Here is a 26344-nt window from a genome sequence, read left to right on the forward strand (position 1 = left end):
ATTTTTATTTTTATTATTATTATTTTTATTTATTATTATTATTACTATTATTATTATTTTTATTATTATTATTATTATTATTAAAATATTATTATTATTTATTATTATTATGATTATTATTATTATAAAAAAAATTGTAATCGCATTTTGTTAAGAGAAAAATGGTTGTAATAAAAATAAATAAAAAAAAATACATTAAAAAGCAGAAAACCATTTTTAATTAAAACTAGACGACAATGTGTTTTAAAAACAAAAATACAACAGTTTTTTTTTTGTTGATAAATTTAATTAAAAAAATTTAAAAAAATTGTTTCCTTATATACACAGGAATATTAAATTATTATTTTAATGAAAATGATTTCCCTTTTTTTTTTGTTTCAGGTCTTTTGCGATTACAACAAATTTATCAGGGACTTAAACCAGGGAATGTGACGTTTCAAGTTGAAAGTGTTAAAAGAATACAAAATGTTTCTGAGGCAATTGACTTTCTTCGTACATTGGAAGAAATTAGCAGGTAAAAAAATTTTTTTTTTTTAATTTTTTCCAAAAACAGTGAAAAAAATAATTATTTCCAAAAAAAAAGGAAAAATTCATTTCAATTATTTTCATTCGAAAAAAAATTTTCCGTGTTTAATTAATATTAATAAAAGGGAAAAAAAATTTATCTCGAGGAAAGAAAGATTTTCGCTGGAATAGTGAAAATAAATTTCAATTTTAGTGAAAACTTTTCCTGTTACAAGTAAATTATTTTTTCAATTTTTTTTTGAAATTGGTTTTTTAATTATTCTTTTAATTGCCTTTTTTTCAAATTGATTATTATATTTATCAATTAGTTAAAAAAAAAGTGAATAAAAAATTTTTATTTACAGATGGACTGTTAAATACATTGTACTGGACTGTCCCACCGAAATGGCGAAAAATATAGTCGTAAGCCATGTAAGAGACATTGCGCTCGGAAAAAGAACGTACCATTATCTTCTAAGTGGATTAGTAAGTTTTCTAATAATAAAAATAAAGCTTATTTTTCTTTTTCTTTTCACTGTATCTCCAATTTTTCTTAATTTTCCCTGGCATTTTATTTCCAATAAATGTTCCAAGCAATTAATTTCTATTTATACCCAAAAAAAAAAAACAAATCAAGATTTCTAATAGAAAATAATAAATTTTCATATTCACAAAAATCCTTTTAATAGTTCCAAAAATATATTAATTTTTACTCTCTAAATCTGAATTAGTAAAAAAGTTTACTAATTTGAATTAGTGACTCACTTTTTGCTTCTGAATTAGTAAAATTTTACTAATTATTAGTAACTTTAACTAACAATTAGTAAAATTTAACTAATTCTAAAACAAAAAGTGACTCACTAATTTAAATTAGTAAACATTTTTACTAATTCAGATTTAGAGAATATATTATATTTTTATTTAAATAATAAATAAATTTTTTAATTTATAATTTATCTTTTATTTCTTTAAAGCCTAAATAAAATTTTTCAAAGGAATTTATTATCGACATTTAATTGCATATATAGTCATGGATATGTGAAAAGAAAGAAAAAAATTTATGAAAACTTTTCGAAATACTGCGGGAGATTTTTTTTTTCTCTCTTTTCTTTTCGGCAATGTATAACCGAAATTCAATTTAAAGTTGGGAGGCTCTTTTCATGAAATGAGGCCGTTTGAATGTACCAATCACAAACGAAATTAGAGTTCTTCAAGCTCTTTCTTTCTCTCTCTCTCTCTCTCTATATATATATAGATATAAACTAAAGTTCCAATCTTGGACTTTACGAGACGTTCTTTCGCAATTTTTCGACGATCAACGTTAATCCGGTTATTGCGATTGAATCGTGGCCCGAGGGATAGTAGATTGCCCGGCGAGTGGCGTAATTGTATTTCCGGGAATAGGGCGAGATTACGCGGAAACACGTTAGCCTGGGAAACAAGGAAACACGAAGCTAATACCCGCGTCTCCAAGTGCGAAATTGCACTATATAGTACATTCTTGCTTGTCAATAAATATAAATATAGTATATATATATATATACAGCACACAAAAAAAATATTTTTTTCATTTAAAGAAATTCATATAATTTCTTTCACTTTTTTTTGATAGCAAAGAAAATTTATTTGTTTCAAAGAAATTTTTGTCTAATTATAATAAATTTTTGAATATTTATCTTCTTATTTTTCAAAAAAAGTTTTTTTCGAAAAAAAATCTTCACTTGAAACAGCGATAATTTTCACTGGAAACAGTGAGTTTTTCTAAAACAGCGAAAGTTTTCGCTATTCTAGAGAAATATATCGCTGTTTCAGATAAAGATATTTTGGTGAAATTTAATTAAAAAAAAAAAAAAATTGTGTCGAACTGTAACTGACCTTTTCCACTTAAAGAAAAAATAACGTCTGACTGAAATTGACTTCTACTACTTAATTCTAAATTTTTTAGTAACTGCTGTCTGACTGAAACTGTCCTTTTCTACTTGAAGAGAAATTAACGTCTGACTGAAATTGACTTCTACTATTTAATTCTAAATTTTTTAGTAACTGCTGTCTGACTAAAATTGACTTCTACTACTTTATTCTAATTTTTTTTAGTAACTGCTGTCTGATTGAAATTGACTTCTACCACTTAATTCTAAATTTTTTAGTAACTGCTGTCTGACTGAAACTGTCCTTTTCTACTTGAAGAGAAATTAACGTCTGACTGAAATTGACCTCTACTACTTAATTCCAAATTTTTTAGTAACTGATGTCTGACTATAATTGACTTCTACTACTTATGACCTAAATAAAAATAAATTTCACAATTCTTATTCTGACGATAAATTTATTAATAATCTAAATTTTATTTAAAAAAAATAATTTTTTTTTAATTCCGTCTCACTAGGAATTGACCTTCTCTACTTAATTCTTAAACAAAAAGAAATTGTCCGACTAAAAATTAACTTTTACTACTTAAAAACATTAATTTAGGTCAACGTTATTTCAAGTTCATTTTAAAGACATTCATGGTCACTTTAGGGTCAAGTTAATATTATTTTAAGTCAATTCAAGGTTATTTGAAGGTCAAGGTCAATTCAAGGAGATTCAAGGTCATGTCAAGATCATTTCAAGAATATTCAACGTTAATTAAAGGTCAGGTCATTTCAAGGACATTCGAGGTTATATAAAGGTCATTTCAAGGTCATTTGAAGGTCGAGTCAAGGTCTTGTCAAGGACATTCAAGGTTATATGAAGGTTATTTTATGGTCATTTGAAGGTCGAGTCTAGGTCATTTCAAGGACATTCAACGCTATTTGAAAGTCAACTCATTTCCAGGACATTAAAGGTTATTTGAAGGTCAACCCATTTCTAGGACATTAAAGGTTATTTGAAGGTCATTTCAAGGTCATTTAAAGGTCATTTAAAGGTCATTTAAAGGTCATTTCAAGGTCATTTCAAGGTCATTTCAAGGTCATTTCAAGGTCATTTAAAGAACATTTCAAGGTCGAGTCAAGGTCATTTCAAGGAAATTCAAAGCTATTTGAATGACAAGTCATTTCAATGACATTCATGGTTATTTGAAGGTCATTTCAAGGTCATTTGAAGGTCATTTCAAGGTCATTTCAAGATCATTTCAAGGTCATTTCAAGATCATTTCAAGGTCATTTCAAGGTCATTTGAAGGTCATTTCAAGGTCATTTCATTTCAAGGACATTCGAGGTTATATGAAGGTCATTTAAAGGTCATTTGAAGGTCGAGTCAAAGTCATTTCAAGGACATTCAACGTTATTTGAAGGTCAAGTCATTTTAAAGAGATTCAAGGTTATTTTTAGGTCAAGTCAAGGTCACTTAGAGGTCAATTTTTTCAAGGAATTTCAAAGTGAAATCAAATTCAAATCGAATTAAAGTTAATTAAACGCTGTGGTACAAATTTGGAATATTTTAATGTTAAAAAATCATTTTAAAAAACAGATTTATTCCTTCCACTTTCAACATTGTAAGCTTTCCGCAATAGTTTCCCTGTTTTTTTTTTTTAATCGCAATAAAATTTTTCACATCAAAAGTATATATCACTTGTTGATGAAAAATATTTACAAAAAATAAATATTGCATTTCTTTTTTTTGTTATGTTATGTGTAATGAAAAGCGGATATTTTTGAGTGAAAAAAAAATGAAGGTAAAAGCATATATTTTTTTTGTATTGTTTCCTCATATTAAAATATGATACTTCCGGTTAGTTGTTGTTGTTGTTGTTGTTGTTTTTTTTTTATTTCTATTTCTATTTTATTATTTTACTGAAGGGCGTGTGTTTCCCTGTGGCGATGAAAGGAGGATAAATTGAACTTTACATAAACTCTTTGCATTTGTTGTAATCAGATAATGGACGACCGTTGGGAAAGCGAAGTGATCGAGTACGGTGCCATCAACATCACTGGGTTTCGCATCGTCGACGACTCCCGACCCTACGTCAAGGAGTTTCTCGAAAACTGGCGCCGGCAAGACCCCGCGGTACATGCTGGCTCCGGTCGACAATCTATTTCCGTAAGTGTAATATATATATATATATATATATTTATATAAATTGCATATATAAACATTGTCAATATTTCGGAAAAGTATGAAAACTTTTAAAAACTATTTGAAATGCGGAAAATTTTCTGACACGACTTTTTTCAAATCACAAAAATTGAAAAAAAAGTTTCCAAGTAATTGTTATATTTCATATTTTTAATTTGAAAAAAATGACTTAATTTTAATGTACCTTGTTTTTAAAAACAAATTTTCCATTACATGACGTATAATTAAAATAATTACTGTAGCAAAAATAGAAGAAAGAAAACATAAATATATTTCTTTTGTAGAATTTTTTTGTTAAATTATTTTTATTAACAGTGACAAAAAATAAAATTCCTCACATTTTTCATGAATATTAAATAATATACGTCACATACTATTTTCAAAATATTGAAAATTAAAAAAAAACAGGGAAAATATTGGAAATAATTCATTTGAAAATATATTCTACAAAGTAAAATTTATTTAAAAATATAATAAATATAAAAAAATTATTATTATTATTATTATTATTATTATAAAATAAAGGATTTATCACCCGTTTGTAAATTTAAATCTTTATTAAATATTTGTTTTTAAAAATTAATAATTAGATACATGTAACGTAATAAAATTTTTATAATTAAAATTAAGTTTTCAAAGAATTTAATATGCATTTTTTTTCTTCGTTTTTTTTTTTAATAGGCGGGAGCCGCATTGATGTACGATGCAGTATATGTGCTTGTGGAAGCTTTTAATAAATTTACACGAAAAAAACCCGATCGAAGTAATCAGAGACGCACTGGTGTACCAATTCCAAATACATCAATAAATGCAACAAGATCACTCGATTGCAATCCTAATCAAGGTTGGGTAACACCCTGGGAGCATGGTGACAAAATATCCAAACTTTTGAGAAAGGTTCGTCAATTTTAATATAGTAATTTAATATTTAAATAATAATTAAAATATTTTAATATTTAAATAATAATTCAAATATTTTAATATTTAAAATAATAATTAAAATATTTTAATATTTAAAATAATAATTAAAATAATTTAATATTTAAATAATAATTAAAATATTTTAATATTCTAAATAATAATTAAAATATTTTAATATTCTAAATAATAATTAAAATATTTTAATATTCTAAATAATAATTAAAATATTTTTTAATATTCCAAAATAATAAAAAATTTTAATTTAAAAAAATGTATATTTCAATTTTTTTCTTAACTAACAAAATTAGAAAAAAATTACAATTTTTTTCCTACACCCTGAAAAAAGTAATCTCATATTTAGAGGAAAAATCCTCTTCTAATATCCTCTCAATTTTTCCTCTTAAAACAAAAGTATTCCACTTGAATGTAGAATATTTTTATTCTTTGTTGACTAATAATAAAATAAAACAATTTTTTTTGAGGTTCTGATGTCAAAAACACTGAATTAAAGTTAAATAAATAAAAAAAATCTATTAATTAATGTAAGTAATTAACTATAAATCATTAATTATATTTAATATTTAATTAAAGATATTTAATTTAATGCATGATAATAGCTTTTCTTTATCAATTTATAACCATAATTGTCAAATTATATATGCGAGAGGAAAATCCTCTCAAGTGAAGACTATTACTTTTGATACCACCCAGAGAAATGATTTATTTGAACCAAATAAAATATATTTGAGTTTAATAAACGTATATTTGTCTCAGAGCCTAATACTAACTTATTTATTTGGCGTAAATAAAAATTTTATTTGTCAGAAATAAATTTTTTTTTGTCAGAAATAAATTTTTCTTTGGCTCAAATAAATTTTTTATTTCAATGAAATGAAATATATATTTGCAACAAATAAATGAGTTAGTAGGCTCGGATACAAATATACCATTTCTCTGAGTGTATATAAGAGGAAAATATGTATCAAATTAAGAGGAATTCGCTAGAATCAAGATTACTTTTTTTTATAATGTAGCTAACAAAATTGAAAAAAATTACAATTTTTTTCTATATAGAATATTTTGTATTTAGTTACGAAGCTGAAGTACGCAACGTTTATATAAACGATTTTTAAAGAAATAATTTTTTAAAATGAAAAATTCTATAATTTTTTGCCTAAACAATATTTCTTGCAGTTTACATTAATCAACAAATTATAAAAAAAATATTTTTTAGGTAAAAAATTATAGAATTTTTCATTTTAAAAAATTATTTCTTTAAAAATCGTTTATATAAACGTTGCGTAATTCAAATACGTTATTTAGTTTTACTAAAAAAAAATTAATTGGGAAATATTTATTTATTTATTTAATTACAATGTACAGGCTAATATATTTTAAAATGATTTTTTTTTCCCTAGAGATTTTTTTCCATTAGTATATATATATTTATATCATTTATGCAAAATGAGAAGTTTGTAGCTTAGCGTTTGATGCAAAATAAGTTTCTTGAAAATTAAGTCTTTCACGAAGCTTCGATGTTTAGATAAGCAAAAAAAAACCCCCCAAAGTGCTTTACTGCCTAATAACATGACTCGACACTAAGAGAATTCTTAAATAACTTTAATCAACGTTCACGTTGATAATCTACAAGCACTAATTGCCACATTACTTTTGCAATAAAATTATTTATTTATTTTTCTTCTATATATATTTTGAAAATATCGAATTTTTTTTTACTACTTAATATTTAATTTAGTTATTTTATTTTACAAATAATAACAAAAAAAGGGAAAAAATTTAATTTACAAATAATAACAAAAAAAGGGAAAAAATTTAAAACTTTAAAAAATACCGCAGGGTATTGTATCTTTAAAAAAAAAACGAGACTAAAAGTTCAAATTTCGAATGAACATGGGACATTTGGAGATTTTAAATTTAACATCTGTCGGTGACAGTAATTGGCATTTCTTTGGCCTCAACTAGAATGCCGTTTGGAAAACCAGAGCGTCCCTGTTCGAGAGTTTTCATGTTCTACATTTTCTCTCCTATATATATATAGTATTTTGCGTCGACAGATGAGCTTTAATCACAAAGTGTTCTTTTTTTATATAGGGGATTTAATTATATCAATTAGAGGGGAAAAAAAAATTTTTATACATTTTAATTAGAAACTACTTTAAACTTTTTATTTATCCTTTTTTTTTGTTCAATAATAATAATTGACAATTTTATTCTTTTAATAACGAAAATTTGTTTCAATATTTCGCGGAAAAAAAGAATAAAATAAATAAATTCTTTTATATTATTTCTATATTATTATATTAATATTTTTGTAATTTATATTTTTACTTTTATATTTTTACTTTTATATTTTTATATTTATATTTTTGTATTTATATTTTTACATTTATATTTTTACATTTATATTTTTACATTTATATTTTTACATTTATATTTTTACATTTATATTTTTACATTTATATTTTTACATTTATATTTTTGTATTTATATTTTTACATTTATATTTTTACATTTATATTTTTACATTTATATTTTTATATTTATATTTTTGTATTTATATTTTTACGTTTATATTTTTAAATTTATATTTTTACATTTATATTTTTACATTTACACAGAAAATTAAAAGGCATTAAAATAAGCTGCAACGCTTATTATTTTAATCCAATTTTGCCTATTGTAATACCAAAATGGATTGAAATAAGCAAAATTGGATTAAAATAATAAGCGTTACAGATTATTTTAATGCCTTTTAATTTTTTGTGTATATTTTTGTATTTATATTTTTTTTTATTTATTATTTACATTTTTATATCAATTTTCTTCAATAATAATTGCCAATTTTATTCATTTAATTTCGAAAAAGTTTCAATATTTCAATAAAAAAAAATATTTTTTTTTCAAAGAATAAAAAGTAAATTTTGGTCCATTCCAAAAACTAAAAAAAAAACCTAAAAAGTAAATTTATCGTGAAAAAAAAGTTCCGAACAAATGATTGACAGATTCTTGACAATGTTTATAATGCTTTCAGGTCGAAGTAGAAGGACTCACGGGTTTGATTCGTTTCAAGGAAGATGGACGACGCTTTAATTACACTCTTCACGTCGTGGAAATGACTATTAACAGCGCAATGGTCAAAGTGTGTATTTACTTATCTCACCCTCTAATTTATACAGACTATATATAGTCTCCCTTATTTTATCCCTCCTAACACATTTTCTAATTTTTCTTTTTACTTTTTTTTTTACTTAAGAATTTTTGTTTCAAATTTGTTTTTTTTTCAATTTTTCTTTTGAAAATAAAATTTTTGTTTTCTATTTTTTTTTCTATTAATTTTCTATTAATTTTCTATTAATTATTTTCTATTAATTATTAAATTTCTTTTGAAAATAAAATTTTCATTTTCTATTTTTTTTCTATTTTTTTTTCTATTAATTTTCTATTAATTATTAAATTTCTTTTGAAAATAAAATTTTCATTTTCTATTAATTTTCTATTAATTATTTTCTATTAATTATTAAATTTCTTTTGAAAATAAAATTTTCATTTTCTATTTTTTTTTCTATTAATTTTCTATTAATTTTCTATTAATTATTAAATTTCTTTTGAAAATAAAATTTTCATTTTCTATTTTTTTTTCTATTAATTTTCTATTTTTTTTTCTATTAATTTTCTATTTTTTTTCCTAAGGTGGCAAATTGGTCAGAAGAAGAGGGTTTCAAACCAGTGTCAGCAGAGTATTCGCGACCAAAATCAATAAAAGATAGAAATCGAACTCACATTGTAACAACAATAATTGTAAGTGAATATACATTCATAAAACAAAATTTATTTATTGTTATATATTTTTTAATGGTCTATAAAATTTTGAAAAAAAACCCCCTTATCTCAATAATACTGCTATAAAACACGATAAAAATTGGTATTAAAAAAAAATTATTAAACTCTAAATGTTGTAAATGTTTCGAAAAGTATAATTATTCAAATAAAATAAAAATTCAAGAAAATTAATTTTACAATTTATAAATATTAATTAAATAATAATATAAAAATTATATTATAAATATTCTTAATCAATTACAATTATATCTAAGAATTTTAATATAATTTATTAATTAATATAGAATATTAATATAATTAATAATTAATATATTAAATAAATAATAAATAATAATGTAATTAATTGCTAATTAAATTTGTAACTATTTTTTTATGAATTACAGGAGGAGCCTTATATTATGCTAAAACCTGATCCAAGGAAAGAATTCGTTGGCAATGATCGTTATGAAGGTTATTGCAAAGATCTTGCTGATTTTATCTCGAAAAGGCTAAACATAACTTGTAAGTTCTCTATTTTTTTATTTCACAATAATAATAATTTTTCTCTACCCAGTAAAATGGTATATTTGTCTCACAGCCTAGTAAATATTTATTTGATTCAAATAATTTTTTTTTATTCAAATAAATATTTATTTAATTCAAAAATATATTTTTATTTGATTTAAATAATTTTTTTTATTCAAATAAATATTTATTTAATTCAAAAATATATTTATTTGATTCAATTAATTTTTTTTTATTCAAATAAATATTTATTTAATACAAAAATATATTTATTTGATTCAAATAATTTTTTTTATTCAAATAAATATTTATTTAATTCAAAAATATATTTATTTGATTCAAATAATTTTTTTTTTATTTAAATAAATTTTTTTTTATTCAAATAAATTTTCATTTGATTTAAATAAATAATTTTATTTCCGCCAAATAAATGGGCGTGAGAAAATATACGTTTATTTAACTCAAATATATTTTAATTGAATTCAAATAAATCATTTCTATAGTCTTCATAATAAAACGAAATTTTTATGTCAAAAGCAGTAGAAAAAAGTATGCAAAAAAATTTTTAAACAAATTTAAAAATTTGCATCTTTAAAAATTTAATTATTAGTTCATTTTGTGGTTTAAACCAATTATAATATTCTATACAAATTTTATTATAAAAAAATTCTTTTCAGATGAACTACGAATTGTTAAGGATAAAAAATATGGTTCCGAAAATCCGGATATAGCCGGCGGTTGGGATGGAATGGTGGGCGAACTAATTAGAGAAGTAAGTGTAATAGTTAATAATAATTAAAGCAAATTAAAATTACTCAATAAATTTCTCATATATAATAATCTTAATTAAATCCTTATTCTAAAATTATAATTATACTCGTATATGAATAAAATTATTTTATCAAAGTAATCCTTATTTAATATTTAACGGAAAATTTTCTTGTTGAAAAAAATTTGTATTTATTAATTTCAAATATTTTTTATTTAAATTGAAAAAAATAAATTTAAATTTTTTTTAAACTCATTTTTTAAATTAATAAATATTTATTTAAATTAATAAATTATTTAAATTAATAAATATTTTTTGTATTATAAATATATATATATATAATACCACAAATAAATCGAATATGAAATATCGAATTCTATTTCCCATCGAGACATCAAATATTGATCACGGAAATTACAAAATAATTAATAAATATTTTGTTATTTACCTTGGGAAAATATTTTCTTGTTTCGTGCGCCAAACGAAAGAGGACTCGAGCTTGCAAGCTTCTCCAATATTCAAAAACACTTCCATCTGTCGGTGATTCTCCAAACTTAATCGTCATGTTTTCTGTAAAAGAAAAAAATTGATTTTTTTTAATTTTTAAATAAAAAATAAATTGTTACATTTTATTGGAATTTTTTTTCACATTAAAAATAATATCAATATTAACAAAAAACAAATATTTTCAGTTTAATTATTTCAAAATTTTTGTTTATTTTTCTATTTTTATTTATAATAATTATTTATTTGAATTAAAATTAATAATTAATAATTAATTTTAATTATTTATTAAAAAAATTGGATTTTTTATATAAATTTTTTTATTTTCGATTTTTTTATTTACTTTATTTATAAATTTCAAATATAAACAAAATTTAATGTAAAATTTAAAAAAAATTTGTTTAATAACAAAAATAATGAGATATCTATCAAGAATAGAAATTAATATTTCGGTGGTTAAATGCGAAACATCGATCGGCAGATTGTGGTGTAATTTCATTTGTGTGCGCGTAGGTATCCCAAATAATAACGTTATCTATCCACGTGCTCGAGATGATATCATTTGGCGTAAGGTCAAAATACTCCAAATGACGTACATTAGAACGTAACTACATGGTAGCAGAGAGAAAATTTTAATTCATAATCTCTTTATTGTCACATTTAATAAAAATTATTTTTTATTTCTCCCTCAAAAAAATGAGAGAGAAAGAAATTAAATTTTTATTAAAATTCGAAAATTTTCAATATATCGATACAATAATTTATTTATTAATAGAAATAAAAAAAAAATTAATTATTTATAGAAATAAAAAATAATTATTATTTATTATTAAAAAAAAATTATTATTTATTATTAAAACAAAATTATTATTTATTATTAAAAAAAAAATTATAATTTATTACTAAATAAAAAAATGGATTATTTATTTATTATATAAAAAATTATTATTTATTAATTATTATTATAAAATAATAATTTTTTTTTCACTTTTTAATTGTCAATTTTTAAATCTCAATTTTTTTTTGTTTTTTATTGAAAATATAAACTTTTTTTTTCAGGAAGCGGATATGGCAATTGCATCAATGACAATAACATCGGAACGCGAAAGAGTAATTGAATTCAGTAAACCCTTCATGTCACTGGGAATTAGTATTATGATCAAAAAACCAGTAAAAACAATTCCAGGAGTTTTCAGTTTTTTAAATCCACTAAGCAAGGAAATTTGGGTCTGTGTCATCTTTTCATATATTGGAGTGTCAATTGTCCTATTTATTGTCTCCAGGTGATTAAAAGAAAAATTAATTATCTTATGAATTTAATCAATTAACTACTTTTATTAATTAATATAAATATAATATAAATATAATATAATTATTACATAATATAACAATTATATTATATAATAAATTTATAATTAAATATATAATTATATTATTAATTATGAATTATTATAATTATAATAATTACTACATAATATAATAATTATTATTATTATACTAATTCAAATTTATTATATACACCGAGAAAAAAGATTTCTTTGACAAATTTTTTTTTGATTCAAAGAAAATTTATTTGTTTCAAACAAATTATCTTTGATTAAAAAAAAATTATCTTCGTTTCAAAAAAAATTTGTTATTTAATTCAAATAAATGTTTCTTTGACCCTATATCAATGTCAGAATTTATTCGATGTAATGCACAAATTTCTTTCATTCAAAGAAAATTTTGTTGAATCAAAGAAATTTTCTTTGAAACTAAGAAGCTTTTTTTGTTTCAAAGAAAATTTTATTTTGAATCAAAGAAAACAAGTCAAAGAAACTGGTTTCTTTAAATCAAAGAAATCTTTTCTGTGGGTGTAGAGGTAATATATTAATATTATTAATAATTATTTAAAAATAAATATTATCTTTGTAAATTATTTATATTTTCATTTAATTATTTTTTTAAAATTATTTTTTTATATAAATGTATATTAATTATTCTAATTAAAAAAATTTTTCTCAATTTATTCGTTAATTAAGGTTTTCACCTTACGAATGGAGAGTCTTATCGCTCGGTGGTGGGGATCCTAGATTAGGTCTGAGAGGAGATCCTTCCATGCAACATCCCCATGGACCACAAGGATCACCTCACATGCAACAATCAAGCATGACTAATGATTTCAGTATTCTAAATAGTCTTTGGTTTTCACTGGGAGCTTTTATGCAACAAGGATGTGACATTTCTCCCAGGTAATATATAAATAATTAAATTTTTCAATATTTTTTTTTTAAATTCATTTTTCATTAAATAAATTAATTAATTATTCAAAAAAAAAGGAAAATAAATATTGTAAAATAATTTTTTTGTTGACAAAGGTGTAAAAAAGAAATAATTTTTTTTTTTTGACAAAGGTGTAAAAAAGAAATATTTTTGTTTTTACAAAGGTGTAAAAAAGAAATATTTTTGTTTTTACAAAGGTGTAAAAAAGAAATATTTTTTTTTGAAATTATTACACGATTTAATTTAATTTAATTTGAAACAGTGTACTTAAAATGCATTCACTGTGGCGCAAAACTTTCTTCAATTTTAATTGAAACCAGTTGCAGTGGTTACATAATGGCATATATATATATATGTATGTATAATATAAATGTGGTGGAGTCAGATATTAACTCAATAGTATATATATAAAAGGATCTCGAAAACTATAACACGTATACGTGCAGCACGCATGAACTATTTTCCTCGCTAATTATCCTCACTGGGAAATATTCACTTTATCTTCCCCTCTGTACACTCTAATCTATCAAATTCTAATCTGTTTCTTTTATTTCGTGTATTTTTTTTCTCACTTTTTTTTTAGTATGTAAATATTAAATTTTTAATTTTACATTCTTTGAAATTAAATTTTTTTCAAAAATAATTATTTAGGTTAACAATTGGAAATTTTTTTTTTTTTATTTTATTCATAGGGAAAATTAATTTTTTCCATAGGAAAATCCATAGGAAAATCCATAGGAAAAATTAATATTTTTTTAACCTTCGCCGGACTGGATACTTTTTATATACACGGTTGACAAGATCCCACCCAGGGTGGGCCAAATGTTTTCTTCTTTGTATATTGCAATAAAAACTTAGAATCATTCAGTTTTTTTCCAAAATTGTTATATGTTACTAAATAATATATTTTATTAATGTTTTGTTGATTTTTTATTTGTTTAAACAATTTATTATTAATAATTTATAACCTTTTGAAATATACATACGACAGTAGAAGAATTTTATAAATTTGTTACCTTTTCTTCGTAGTTATTAATTCAAAGGTTATAAATAAAATAAAATATATAATTCAATTTGCAACAACTATTATTATAAATTGTTTAAACAAATAATTGTTGCTATTTATTAACATTCTTCATAATATTCCTAGAAAATTGCAATTTTTTTCTAATTTTGCAACTTAACAAGCACAACATAATAACACAAAGATTTTATATGAATTTACTATTTAACCAATTGTTTAAACAAATAATTGTTGCTATTTATTAACTTTCTTTATAATGTTCCAATAAAGTTGCAATTTTTTTCTAATTTTGCAACTTAACAAGCTCAACATAATAAACATGAAGATTTTATATGAATTTAGTATTCAAACGATTGTTTAAACAATTTATTGTTGTTATTTATTAACTTTCATGTAGTGTACCTAGAAAGATGCAGTTTTTTCCTAATTTTGCAATTTATCAAACCGAATATAATATAGCCAGACAGATTTGACATAAATTTACTAATTTAACAATTGTTTAAACAATTGTTGAATTTACAATTTTACATCAAATCTATCTTTTATTATATTCGGCTTGATGAGTTGCAAAATTAGAAAAAAACGGCAACTTTCCAGGTGCCGTACAAAAAAAGTTAGTAAATAACAACAATAAATTGTTTAAACAATTGTTGAATTAATAATTTTACATCAAATCTATCTTTTATTATATTCCGCTTGATAAATTGCAAAATTAGAAAAAACTGCATCTTTGTAGGTGCAGAACAAAAAAAGTTAATAAATAATAACAATAAATTGTTTAAACAAATGAAAAATGCAATATAATATTTTTTATATCTATTATTTGACATCATAAAACACTCACAGTGAAAAGTCTGCATGATTTCAAGTCTTTTTGTAAAATAGAATTAAAAAAATATCTGAATCATCCCGGTTATCTCCGTACATACATTGATAAAAGTTATAAATAATCAAGAAGAAATTTTTTTTAAAAATTTGTTTTTACATTTTTTGAAAGTTCTTAAGATTTTGTTCAGTGACTTAAAATCGCGATTCAATTAAGGCAAAACTTTAGAAGATATGGCAATTTCAATTTGTCTGGCCCACCCTGGGTGGGCATCTTGTCAAGCGAAGGTTAATATTTTATCCATAGGGAAAATTAATTTTTTTTTTAATTTTATCCATTGGAAAAATTGTAATTTTTTTTTTTAAATTTTATCCATAGGAAAAATTGTAATTTTTTTGTAAATTTTATTCATGGGAAAAATTGTAATTTTTTTGTAAATTTTATTCATAGGAAAAATTGTAATTTTTTTGTAAATTTTATTCATGGGAAAAATTGTAAAAAAATTTTTATTTTATCCATGGGAAAAATTGTAAAAAAATTTTTATTTTATCCATGGGAAAAATTGTAAAAAAATTTTTATTTTATCCATGGGAAAAATTGTAAAAAAATTTTTATTTTATCCATGGAAAAAATTGTACAAAATTTTTTTTTTAATTGCATCCATGGGAAAAATTGTAAGAAATTGTTTTTTTTTTCAATTTTATTAGATCCATTTCGGGGCGAATAGTGGGCAGTGTGTGGTGGTTTTTTACTTTGATTTTAATCTCGTCGTACACTGCAAATTTGGCAGCGTTTCTCACAGTTGAGAGAATGGTAACTCCAATTAATTCGCCAGAAGATTTGGCAGCACAAACAGAGGTTCAATATGGAACACTTCAACATGGTTCTACTTGGGATTTCTTTAGGGTAAATTTTCAATTTTTCACAAAATTACAATACAATGAAAAAAAAAAATTATTTGTATTCAAATAATCGTTTATTTAACTATTATCAAATTTATTTACATCAAATACAGAAATTATTTGGTCCAAATAAATATATTTTTTTTTTTTGATAATAACCGAATATTTGAATCAAGTAAATTATATTTTTGATAATGGTAACCGAATATTTGAATCAAATAAATTTTTTTTCAATGTAAATAATTGGTTTCTTTACTATATTAAAAAATTTTTTTATTTATTTATTTTTTTTATTTTTTTTTTATTTTTTTTTTTTTGTTATATTTTTGGTTATATTTTTTTGAACTAAAATTAATTTTTTATAATAAAATTTTTTGTGTTTTTTTAAATATATTTAGAAATCACAAATCAGTCTCTACAGTAAAATGTGGGAATTTATGAATGCAAGAAAAGAAGTATTCGTAACCACTTACGATAAAGGTATAGAAAAAGTGAGAAACAGTAAAGGAAAATATGCACTTTTAATTGAAAGTCCAAAAAATGATTACATCAATGAGAGAGAGCCTTGTGATACAATAAAAGTTGGTAGACATCTCGATGCCAGAGGATTTGGAATTGCTACACCCATTGGTTCACCTTTTAGGTACAAAAATAAATTTTTTTTCATTTCTTTTATATTTTACAAATATTTTATATTACAAATTTTTTCCAATTCAATATTTTTTTTATTGAAAATTTTTATCATAATAAAAATAAATTAAAATAAAATAAATTATAAAATAAATATTAATAATATAATATTTCATAACAATTTTAATAATTATAATCATTTTAATAATTTTAATAATTATAATAATTATAATAATTATAATAATTTTTATAATTTTTATAATTTTAATAATTATAATAATTATAATATTTATAATAATTATAATAATTTTAATAAATTATAAATGATTTAAATAAATTATATCATAGAAAAATGATAAAATAAAATAAAATAAAAAAAAAACTTTGGAATAATAAAAATACTTTGTTTCAGAGATGAGATTAATATTGAAGTCCTAGCGCTAAAGGAATCAGGGGAGTTAGAAAAACTTTATAATAAGTGGTGGTACGATCGATCAGAGTGCAGGCATGGAGATAAGCAGGACGCGACGAGAAATGAATTAACTTTAAGTAACGTCGCGGGAATTTTCTACATTTTAATAGGAGGACTTTTGCTTGCATTGGCAGTAGCTTTACTAGAATTTTGCTATAAATCACATTCAGAAGCTACGAGAGCAAAGGTACTTGAAAAAAAAAATTTCCTGCAAAAAAATTTATATATTTTTAATTTTTTTTTTTTTTTTTCCCCACAAAATATTAAATAATTTATTTCTCCAGATACCATTATCAGACGCAATGAAGGCGAAAGCCCGATTAACAATCGGGGGTGGTCGTGACTTCGACAACGGCCGGGTAAGTGAAAAATAAATACCAATAAATTTTGTAAATATTTGTGGCAAGAGAGGCTGCTCATTTTTTAAAACTACGGTCGAATATTGTCGAATTGTCTTTAAAAAAAAAACATTTTTCAAAAAAATATTTTTTATGATTTTGCAAAATATTTATTTTATAAAACAAAATTGTAATTATTTTTTTTCTTCATTATGATTTTGCTAAATATTTTTGTTTTATAATAACAAAAATTATAATTGTTTGTAATTGAAAAAAAAACTTATTATTTTCTGTCAACAATTTTTTTTTTTCAAAAATAATTCCAATTTACAATTAATCAATTTACGACTGTAATGCATTTGATTCAATGCTATCGTGTATAGAAAAAAAAAGCTTGGCATGCGATTAGCTGCGTTAAAAAGTTGTTTTTTTTAATTTATATTATCAACGTATGAATGGGGGTGATTTTTAGGTGAAAAAATATATATACCCAGGTGCGAATTGTCGGTCGGCCCATGGTCGGGCCGACCATGTGCATGGTCGGCCCACCTCGGGCAGCCAGAGGTCGGGCCAACTAGCGAATTGATAACGTCGGCCGACCTATGGTCGACTAAGTTGGACCGACTATGGGTACCATAGTCGGGCCGACCAAGGCTGCCCTAGTTGGGCCGACCATCCTTGCCGACGGTCGGCAGCCATAGTCGGGCCGACCATGGCAGCCATAGTTGGGCCAACCTTGGCTGCCGACCATCCAACTTGACGGTCGGCAGCCATAGTCGGCCCGACTAAGGCAGCCGAGGTCGGCCCAACTATGGCTGCCATGGTCGGCCCGACTATGGCTGCCGACCGTCGGCTATGATAGTCGGCCCAACTATGGCAGCCTTGGTCGGCCCGACTATGGCTGCCGATGGTCGGGCCAACTAGCGAATTGATAACGTCGGCCGACCTTGGCTGCCGACCATCCAACTTGACGGGGCCGACTATGGCTGCCATGGTTGGGCCAACCTTGGCAGCTAAAATTTTGCCGACCATAAACATTAAAATATAAAAATTTGTTATACAAATAACATATATTAGTAATCATTTTAAATTCATTATACATTTATTTTATATACTTAAACACTAAACGCAATCGTAAACATACATATATACAAATTAAAATTTTTAACGCTCGCAGGGATCGAACTCGCAACCTAACGCACCGCAGTCTAATACGCTAACCACTACACTACGCAATGACATATGAGTCACGGAGAAAAATAAATGTTATAAGCTACAGCTTGAAAAAAATTAAAGTTAGTAATTCAAAATAATAAATTAATCACATATAACCTTTTTTCTTTTTAAATTAATCAATTACAAGTAAATTAACAAAAACATTTTACATTTGTCAATGGTAGGAGAGAAATTTACTTTATGATGGTCGGCCCAACTATGGGCCTTGGACGGGCCGACTGTCTCTTCAGAAAATTGAAATTGATCAAGTTCAGTTTCGTCAATCGCAATCGGTTCCGAATTATTTTCTGTTGCATTTTGAAAATTTTCAGTTAAACATTCAGAAAATGTTTCCGATTTATTTTTCATTAAATCTTCATCAATATTAAATGATTCAGAATAAGACACTTCCATTCGACATTCATCAGGTAATCTAAAATAATTAAACACATACAATTTTGATGATTGAAAACATTATCAAAATAAAAAATTGTTAAAATCGCTATTATTTACATTTTTATCAAGGCTTATTAGAATAAATATTAGTGATATACAAAATTGAAATTTAAAAAATATTGTAAGGTAACATAACATAACATTTAATAGCAATAAAAATTGCATTTTTATGAAGTATATTATATCAATGGCAAAACATTTTTGTGGCATAACCTTAAAATTAAACTTATTCTTTTTGTACAAAAATTACCAAATTTATCTAAACATATATTGCGTTATAAAAAACCTAATAGTTATACATACTTGCAATTAATTGCCGTTTCTTCACAAGACGGTAATAAAGTCTTATCTTCATGTTGATTTGATAAATCAACGGATTCGCAAATTTCATTGTTTCTCCTCTTTTCACATTTAGATAGAAATCTATATTTTTGTATCCTCTCATAATTCGATTTCGCTTTAATCATTTTATAAATCAATCGAACTTAACTTTTGACATTCCACTTGTAAGCAAATAATATCTCGCAAGAAAATTTATTGTTGTTTAGCACAACACGACAACAATCGTGTTTCTTTTGAGAAAAATAATTCTGTAATCCTTGATATACCGACCATCGATATACTCGGCTGCCAGTCATGCTGACTACATTCCCCGTAGTCGGCCCAACTGCGGTTTTCAAAGTCATGCCGACCATTCTCCCCCTAGTCGGCCCAACTGTGGCTGCCATAGTTTGGCCGACTATGGGGAAGAATGGTCGGCCCAACTATGGCAGCCAAGGTTGGACCGACCTTGGCTGCCAAGGTCGTACCGACCATTGTCCCCCATGGTCGGCCCAACTATGGCAGCCAAGGTTGGCCCAACTATGGCTGCCAAGGTTGTGCCGACCATAATCCCCCATAGTCGGCCCAACTATGGCTGCAATGGTCGGCCCAACTGTGACTGCCGACGTCGGCAGCCATAGTCGGCCCAACTTTGGGTGCAAATATTTACCATGGTCGGCCCAACTCTGGCTGCCGACCGGTCGGCAGCCAGAGTTGGGCCGACCATGGGCCGACGAACCAACTCTGGCGGCCGACCGAAATTCGCACCTGGGTAGTCAATTTAGAAAAAAAAATATAGAAATAAGAAAAGAAATTTTCTTTTTTTTTTAGTTTAGAAAATAATACAAAAATGACGGAATCAAAGAATATACAGAATGGAAAAAAAATAAACTGACGATAAAAAAAAAAAAAACTGAATTTTTAAGACAAATGAATGAAGTAAAATTGGCTGAGTGTTTGCGCAGGTCCTACGACTTTTTTTCCCTCTTATTATAATTATTATTTTTGTAAAGTATTTTTTCTCATTTTAGGCTACAAGTAGAAAGCTATGTTATCGTTTCGTTCTACTTTTTGTTTCTTGTCTCTAGTGGTACGGACTGCAGAGTTAGACGGAGGATGCATGCGCCTTGCCCGGGACCATATGTGAGTACTCGCCCTTGATTAACGCCCCAAATTTCCCTTCCATACATATTCAAACATAATCTACGACATTTTTCTATTTTTTTTGTATTTTTTCAATTTTTTCTATAATTTTCTATTTTTTTTGTATTTTTTCAATTTTTTTGTATTTTTTCAATTTTTTTCTATTTTTTCTATAATTTTCTATATTTTTTTATTTTTTTCAATTTTTTTCTATTATTTCTATAATTTTCTATATTTTTTTATTTTTTTCTATTTTTTTGGTTTTTTTTTTCTTTTTTGTTTCCGTGTCTTTTAATGATAATAGCAAATACTACAAAAATTTTTATATACAAAAAAAAATAACCTTTCCCTTGACCCTTTTTTTCAAAAAACCTGCTTTTGATATACGTATTGGCTTATCGCATAAAAAGAGGCATGGCTTAACGCGACGTTTCGCTCATATCTATTATGAGAATGCATTGACTTTTTAGAAATCGTCGCATGGTGGAAAATTTCTCAATTTTCTCATATAGAAGTAGTTTAGATTTCTCAATTTATTCAAAAAAAAAAAAAAAGTAAAAAAAAACGAAGGAGTAAAATATAATTAATTAATCATCAATTCAAATTGAATTATAATATTTGAAAATTTTATTTATGACAAATAGAAATTTTCTTTTATTTAAAATCAAATAAAAAATATATTGCCAAACAAAAATTTTAATCATTTGCCACAAAATTAATATTTATTTGCAACAAATAAATAATTATTTCCAAAAAATAAATATTTATTTCCAACAAATAATTTCCAAAAAATAAATATTAATTTCTAACAAAGAATTTCCAAAAATTTATTTATTTGCAAAAAATAAATAATTATTTGCAACAAATAAATAATTATTTCCAACAAATAAATATTAATTTCCAAAAATTTATTTATTTGCAACAAATAATTAATTATTTCCAACAAATAAATATTAATTTACAAAAATTTATTTATTCGCAACAAATAAATAATTAATTCCAACAAATAAGTAATTATTTCCAACAAATAAATATTAATTTCCATAAATTTATTTATGAATAAATAATTATTTGCAACCAAATTAATAATTATTTCCAAATAATTATTTCCAAATAATTATTTCTTTGCAACAAATAAATATTAATTTGGCTCCGAGAAAAATTATATACCTTTTTTCTGTGGGTGTCGCAAAAATTTTGTCTATATTCAATTTCAAAAAATGAAAAAAAATGATTTTTTAATTTATCTTTTTTAATAAAAAATAATTTTCTAATTTTTTGCAATTTTTTTTTTTTTTTTTTTGTCTTTTTTTTGCAGTACTACGCGCCGGCCAACGCGATTGGCAATGCGGAGGCCGATCAGGTACACAGCAATACACACACGCAGGTTTAAGCAGCCAGGAGGATTCGCCTGCAATTTCTCTACCAACACCACCACCACCTCCATTACTTGCGCCACTTCCTCCTCCACCACCGCCACCACCACCACGACGTTCATTAAGAAGAAGTGTTACATTTGCAGAATCACCGCCCAAGAGTCCAAAACAAAAAAATCGTAAACTCAATGTTTCAACATTGGATATTGCAATACCTTGGACACCAGCGTCACCTGGACATTGGATCAGTCGCGCTTCAAAACCCGAATACATAGCTTGATAATTGACTCCCAATATAAAAATAAAAATAATAATAATAATTATAATAATAATAAAAAAAATAATAATAATAATGATAATTATTATTCCAAGCCTTAAAAATAGTCCAACGACCTTGGAGGACAATTTTCAATCGCTCAAAAGGTCAAAAAAAAAAAAAAAAAGAAAAAAAATTGTGGAAATTTAGAAAAAAAAATGTCCTTTTAGAGAATTATTTGGCTTTTCCGATACGTGATCCGATATACCATGTGCGCTTCAAAGTACCTACACCTTCACAGAAAAAAAAAATTATATTGACTCTTGGGCCTTCTTTTTGCACCCTAGACATGTATTTCGAGAATTTCGAGTGTGAGAATTGAAAAATTATTCAAAAAATTATTTTTCTTTTGGATAAATGAAAATTCAATAAAATAGAAAAAAAAACTTATGAAAGAAATAGAAAAAAGAAAGAAAGAAATAGAAAAAAGAAAGAAAGACTTAAATAGAAAATTTTTTATAAACTTGTAATTTTTGTTTTTAGAACAAAAAGTAGAATTCATTTTTAGTCAGGCGAAAACAAATTTTAATTTTGTACCGATGATTAATAAATTTATAAATTTTTTTTTTACCTAACTAAAAACTACTTTTTTTTCTAAATAGAAATTGGAATTTCTATATAAAAATATGGAATTTAAATCGGAATTGAATATTTAAAAAGTAGAATTTCTATTTTCTTCATTTTTTTTTGAAATTAGTAACAATGAATTTTTTTTACAGACAAAATAATTTAGTAGAAAAAAAATTTTCTAATTTTACTATTTATTATCGATAAGTACTAAAAGGCAGTTTTAGCCAAACAAAAGTAATTTTCTTAATTTTATACTTTTCAATAAATAAATAATTAAATTTTTCATATTCGTATTACAAAGAAAAAAATTCGCACTCGTATTATTTTTTCTTATTGATAAGTAGTAAAAGGCAATTTTCGTCAGAGAGAAAAAAATTCTCCTTTTGTATAAATAGTAAAAGAAAATTTTAAAAAGAAAAAAATATTTAAATTCTTTGTCAATTTTGGTTACATTTATTTTTTTTTGTAATTTTTTTTTTTGCAAAACTAATGTAATTTTTTCTTTTTAATTTGTTTCCAATTTTTTTTTTCAATTTGAATCTCTCACACTCGAATCTCATTGGTGTCTGACAAAATGTAACAACTCAAAACTTTTCCGCTTATCCTTCTCAGAGTTTCCCGTTTACATATTATATACAAAAAAAAATACTACCTTTCAAAAAAAATTATTTCGTTTAATAATTTTCTTCTGAAATTATTTGTTTTAATAACTTTTAATTTTATATTCCTAAAAAATTATTACTAAGTATTTATTATTATTATTATTATTTATTATAATATAAATAAAAACTATATAAAAAATAAATAATATGATAAATAATATAAAAAATAAATATAAATATTATATTTATTATTTATTTACTTTTTTATTATTATTTTATTTATTAATTATTATTTATTTAATTTTTATTAATTAGTTTTTAATTATTTTTGATTGTTTTTAATTATTTTTAATTATTTTCTATTATTTTCTATTGTCATTGATTATTTACTTGTACAATAGAATTAACCTCAAGAACACGTAACACAAAATAATAACGAAAACAAAAAATGAGACTGTAATATAAATATAAAAATTTGTACAAAATTCGTCGGGAAACTCTGATATTAAATTTGTCATTGAAGTAAAACAAAAAAAAAACCATTTTTTTTTTTTTTTTACTTTAATGACAAAAATCCAACCACCATAAAACCTATTTAATGTAAATATATAAAAAAAAAAACAAATTAAACAACAAAAAATCAAAATAGTAAAAGTGGTCCTGGGGTGGGTGCATGTGAGAAGAAAAAAGAAGATAATGAAGAAGAAGAAAAAAAAAACTAAACTCAACGACTGCAAAAAAAAAAAAAATGCAGCGATTAAAAATGTGTATATTTTCACCAAAGTTCCATATATAAAAAAAAAAAATGAAAAAGATAAAAAAAAAAAATTTGACAACAGTTTGCGCGATAATAACCGAGAAAAAGGACTCGAATTTATTAGCGTGCATCGAAAAAAAACTGCGGATTATTATTAAAAAAAAAAAATAATAATAATTAAATGAAAACTAGTCATTGTGAAATGATGCGCAATGTTTATAAATGCTGTGTGTGTGTGTATGTGTGTTAATTTTTTTTTTATTTTCAAAATTTTACGAGAAAATGTAATTGTGTTTTTTAATTAAAGACAAAAAAAACAAATGATAGTTGAATGTGCAATTTAATTCAAGAAATTGTGTCAAAAAAAATTAGGTTCACAATTTTTTCTATCAAATAGGTATTTAATTTGGAAAAATTTTTTTCCTAAATGTAAAAATCATTTTTATAAATAAATCGACAGTTAATCAAAAAAAATTTGTAAATCAAAATTTTTCAATTATGAAATTATTTTAATTTTGAAAAATAATATTGCGAAAAAATAATGTTTTCAAAAATAAATTATTTAATTGAGAAAAAAATTGGCCTTAATTTTTAAGAGAGGGTAAAATAAAATTAAAAAAAAAAATGAATAAATGAAAATGAATAAATAAATCGAGAGTGTTTGGTAAATTTGAAACTAGATAGTAAGTAAAATTTAAGGTTTATATTCCTTATGCTAGCTCGTACTAGTCCACGATTAATGTACTCTGATTAAATTTCTAAAAAAAAAAAAAAAAATCAGTTTATACCTCATCGACGCGATAATTATTGTACATTGATCCAATTTATTGCTGAATTATTACGATCTAGCTATTTCTATAATACAAGTTGTAGGATTAATATTCCTACCACCAGATGTATTTATTTTTAACAAAAATAAAAAAAAAATCACCCTCAATTTCAAAAATAAAATAAAATTATTAGACATTTATAAAAAATTTATTTTACTATTTTATAAAAAATTATTCGCAGGTGATAATCAGTAATTTTTATTTTTTAAAAAAATTCTCTATTATCTGGTGATTGAAATAAAAATCCAAAAAAAAAAAAATGGCCAAAATTTTGTGCCAAAAAGACGATACCTCAACTTGATTTAATGTCACAATATTCGGGAATTTAAAAATAAAAAAATTACATAAAAAAAAAATTGTGACATTAATTGAAGAATTTTTTTTTTTGCAAAAAAAAAAAATAAACGCCAAAGGAACCGGATAAATATAGATACTGCCACGTACGAAACGGGAATTTTTCGAAAAAAAATTTCCCGCTGGGCGAATTTTCAAAAAATATTATTTATTATTCTGTTTTACAATTCCGAATTTCGTCGTCTCTCTTCGACTGACTGACGTTAATAAAAATATTATACAATTTTAATATAACGAAGAGTGCGAGCGCAGAATAGACAACTTTTTTCCAAGGAAATAGTTTTGTACCTAGCAGTACTATGTATAAGACCGATCTATCATATCGTCATAAATTTTCTTACTACTAAAACACGAAAAAAAAGGAGAAAAAAGAAAAAAAAAATTTACTGTGTGAGGTTTAAAAAAAAAAAATTAAAAAAAAAAAAAGAATTGAATGTAAGTACGAAAGATAAATTACTAAAAAAATATAACGAATAAGTTGCATATGTATATTTAACAAGATTAGGGGGTGACAAAAAAAAAAAAAAAAAAATCGGTGGTGATGAAAATGACGATGATGATGATGATGATAAATATTCAGTTGCCATGCGATGTTGATCCAGTGTGATTAAAAAAATATTGTACTTATATATCTTTAAAAATAATGTGAATCGACTGTTAATCCAAAAAAACATCTTCGAAAATTTTTTTTTCATAAATATTAAATCAAAAAAATTGTTTTGAAAATAATTTTCCTCAAGTTAAAAAAAAGAAAGGGAAAAAAATAATTTTTTTCCAAAAAAAATTAAAATTCTTTTTTTAATTGTAAATTATTTTTTTTAGACTTTT

At 23.9% G+C, this 26344-nt stretch overlaps 1 protein-coding gene and 1 long non-coding RNA gene across 5 annotated transcripts in view; one reads left to right on the forward strand and one right to left on the reverse strand.

Annotated features, from left to right (window-relative positions):
• The window catches only part of LOC127282404 (uncharacterized), a 99421-nt gene extending 88253 nt beyond the window's left edge, over window positions 1–11168 (reverse strand). The window contains exon 1 of the long non-coding RNA XR_007843200.1: window positions 11067–11168. This is a non-coding gene — a long non-coding RNA (uncharacterized LOC127282404). The remainder of the gene's footprint in view (window positions 1–11066) is intronic.
• LOC127282384 (glutamate receptor 1) overlaps window positions 1–25518 on the forward strand; it is a 283556-nt gene extending 258038 nt beyond the window's left edge. For 2 of the 4 annotated variants that reach the window (XM_051306583.1, XM_051306580.1), the window contains 15 exons: window positions 382–514; window positions 870–990; window positions 4363–4527; window positions 5245–5460; window positions 8537–8644; window positions 9196–9303; window positions 9729–9846; window positions 10527–10621; window positions 12182–12405; window positions 13144–13353; window positions 15942–16140; window positions 16535–16779; window positions 17179–17425; window positions 17523–17597; window positions 22030–25518. In XM_051306583.1, coding sequence (XP_051162540.1) covers window positions 382–514; window positions 870–990; window positions 4363–4527; window positions 5245–5460; window positions 8537–8644; window positions 9196–9303; window positions 9729–9846; window positions 10527–10621; window positions 12182–12405; window positions 13144–13353; window positions 15942–16140; window positions 16535–16779; window positions 17179–17425; window positions 17523–17597; window positions 22030–22104 — 2339 coding nt within the window. In that variant the 3' untranslated portion in view covers window positions 22105–25518. Of the gene's footprint in view, window positions 1–381; window positions 515–869; window positions 991–4362; window positions 4528–5244; window positions 5461–8536; window positions 8645–9195; window positions 9304–9728; window positions 9847–10526; window positions 10622–12181; window positions 12406–13143; window positions 13354–15941; window positions 16141–16534; window positions 16780–17178; window positions 17426–17522; window positions 17598–20599; window positions 20712–22029 lie in introns of those variants that run through there. The other 2 variants (XM_051306582.1, XM_051306581.1) reach the window with 2 other exon arrangements.
• The last annotated feature ends 826 nt before the right edge of the window (window positions 25519–26344 follow it).

Source organism: Leptopilina boulardi, unplaced genomic scaffold (assembly GCF_019393585.1).
Source record: "Leptopilina boulardi isolate dan_hultmark-lab unplaced genomic scaffold, ZJU_Lbou_2.1 LbouV2_30, whole genome shotgun sequence".
In the NCBI taxonomy this organism is placed as follows: Eukaryota; Metazoa; Arthropoda; class Insecta; order Hymenoptera; family Figitidae; genus Leptopilina; species Leptopilina boulardi.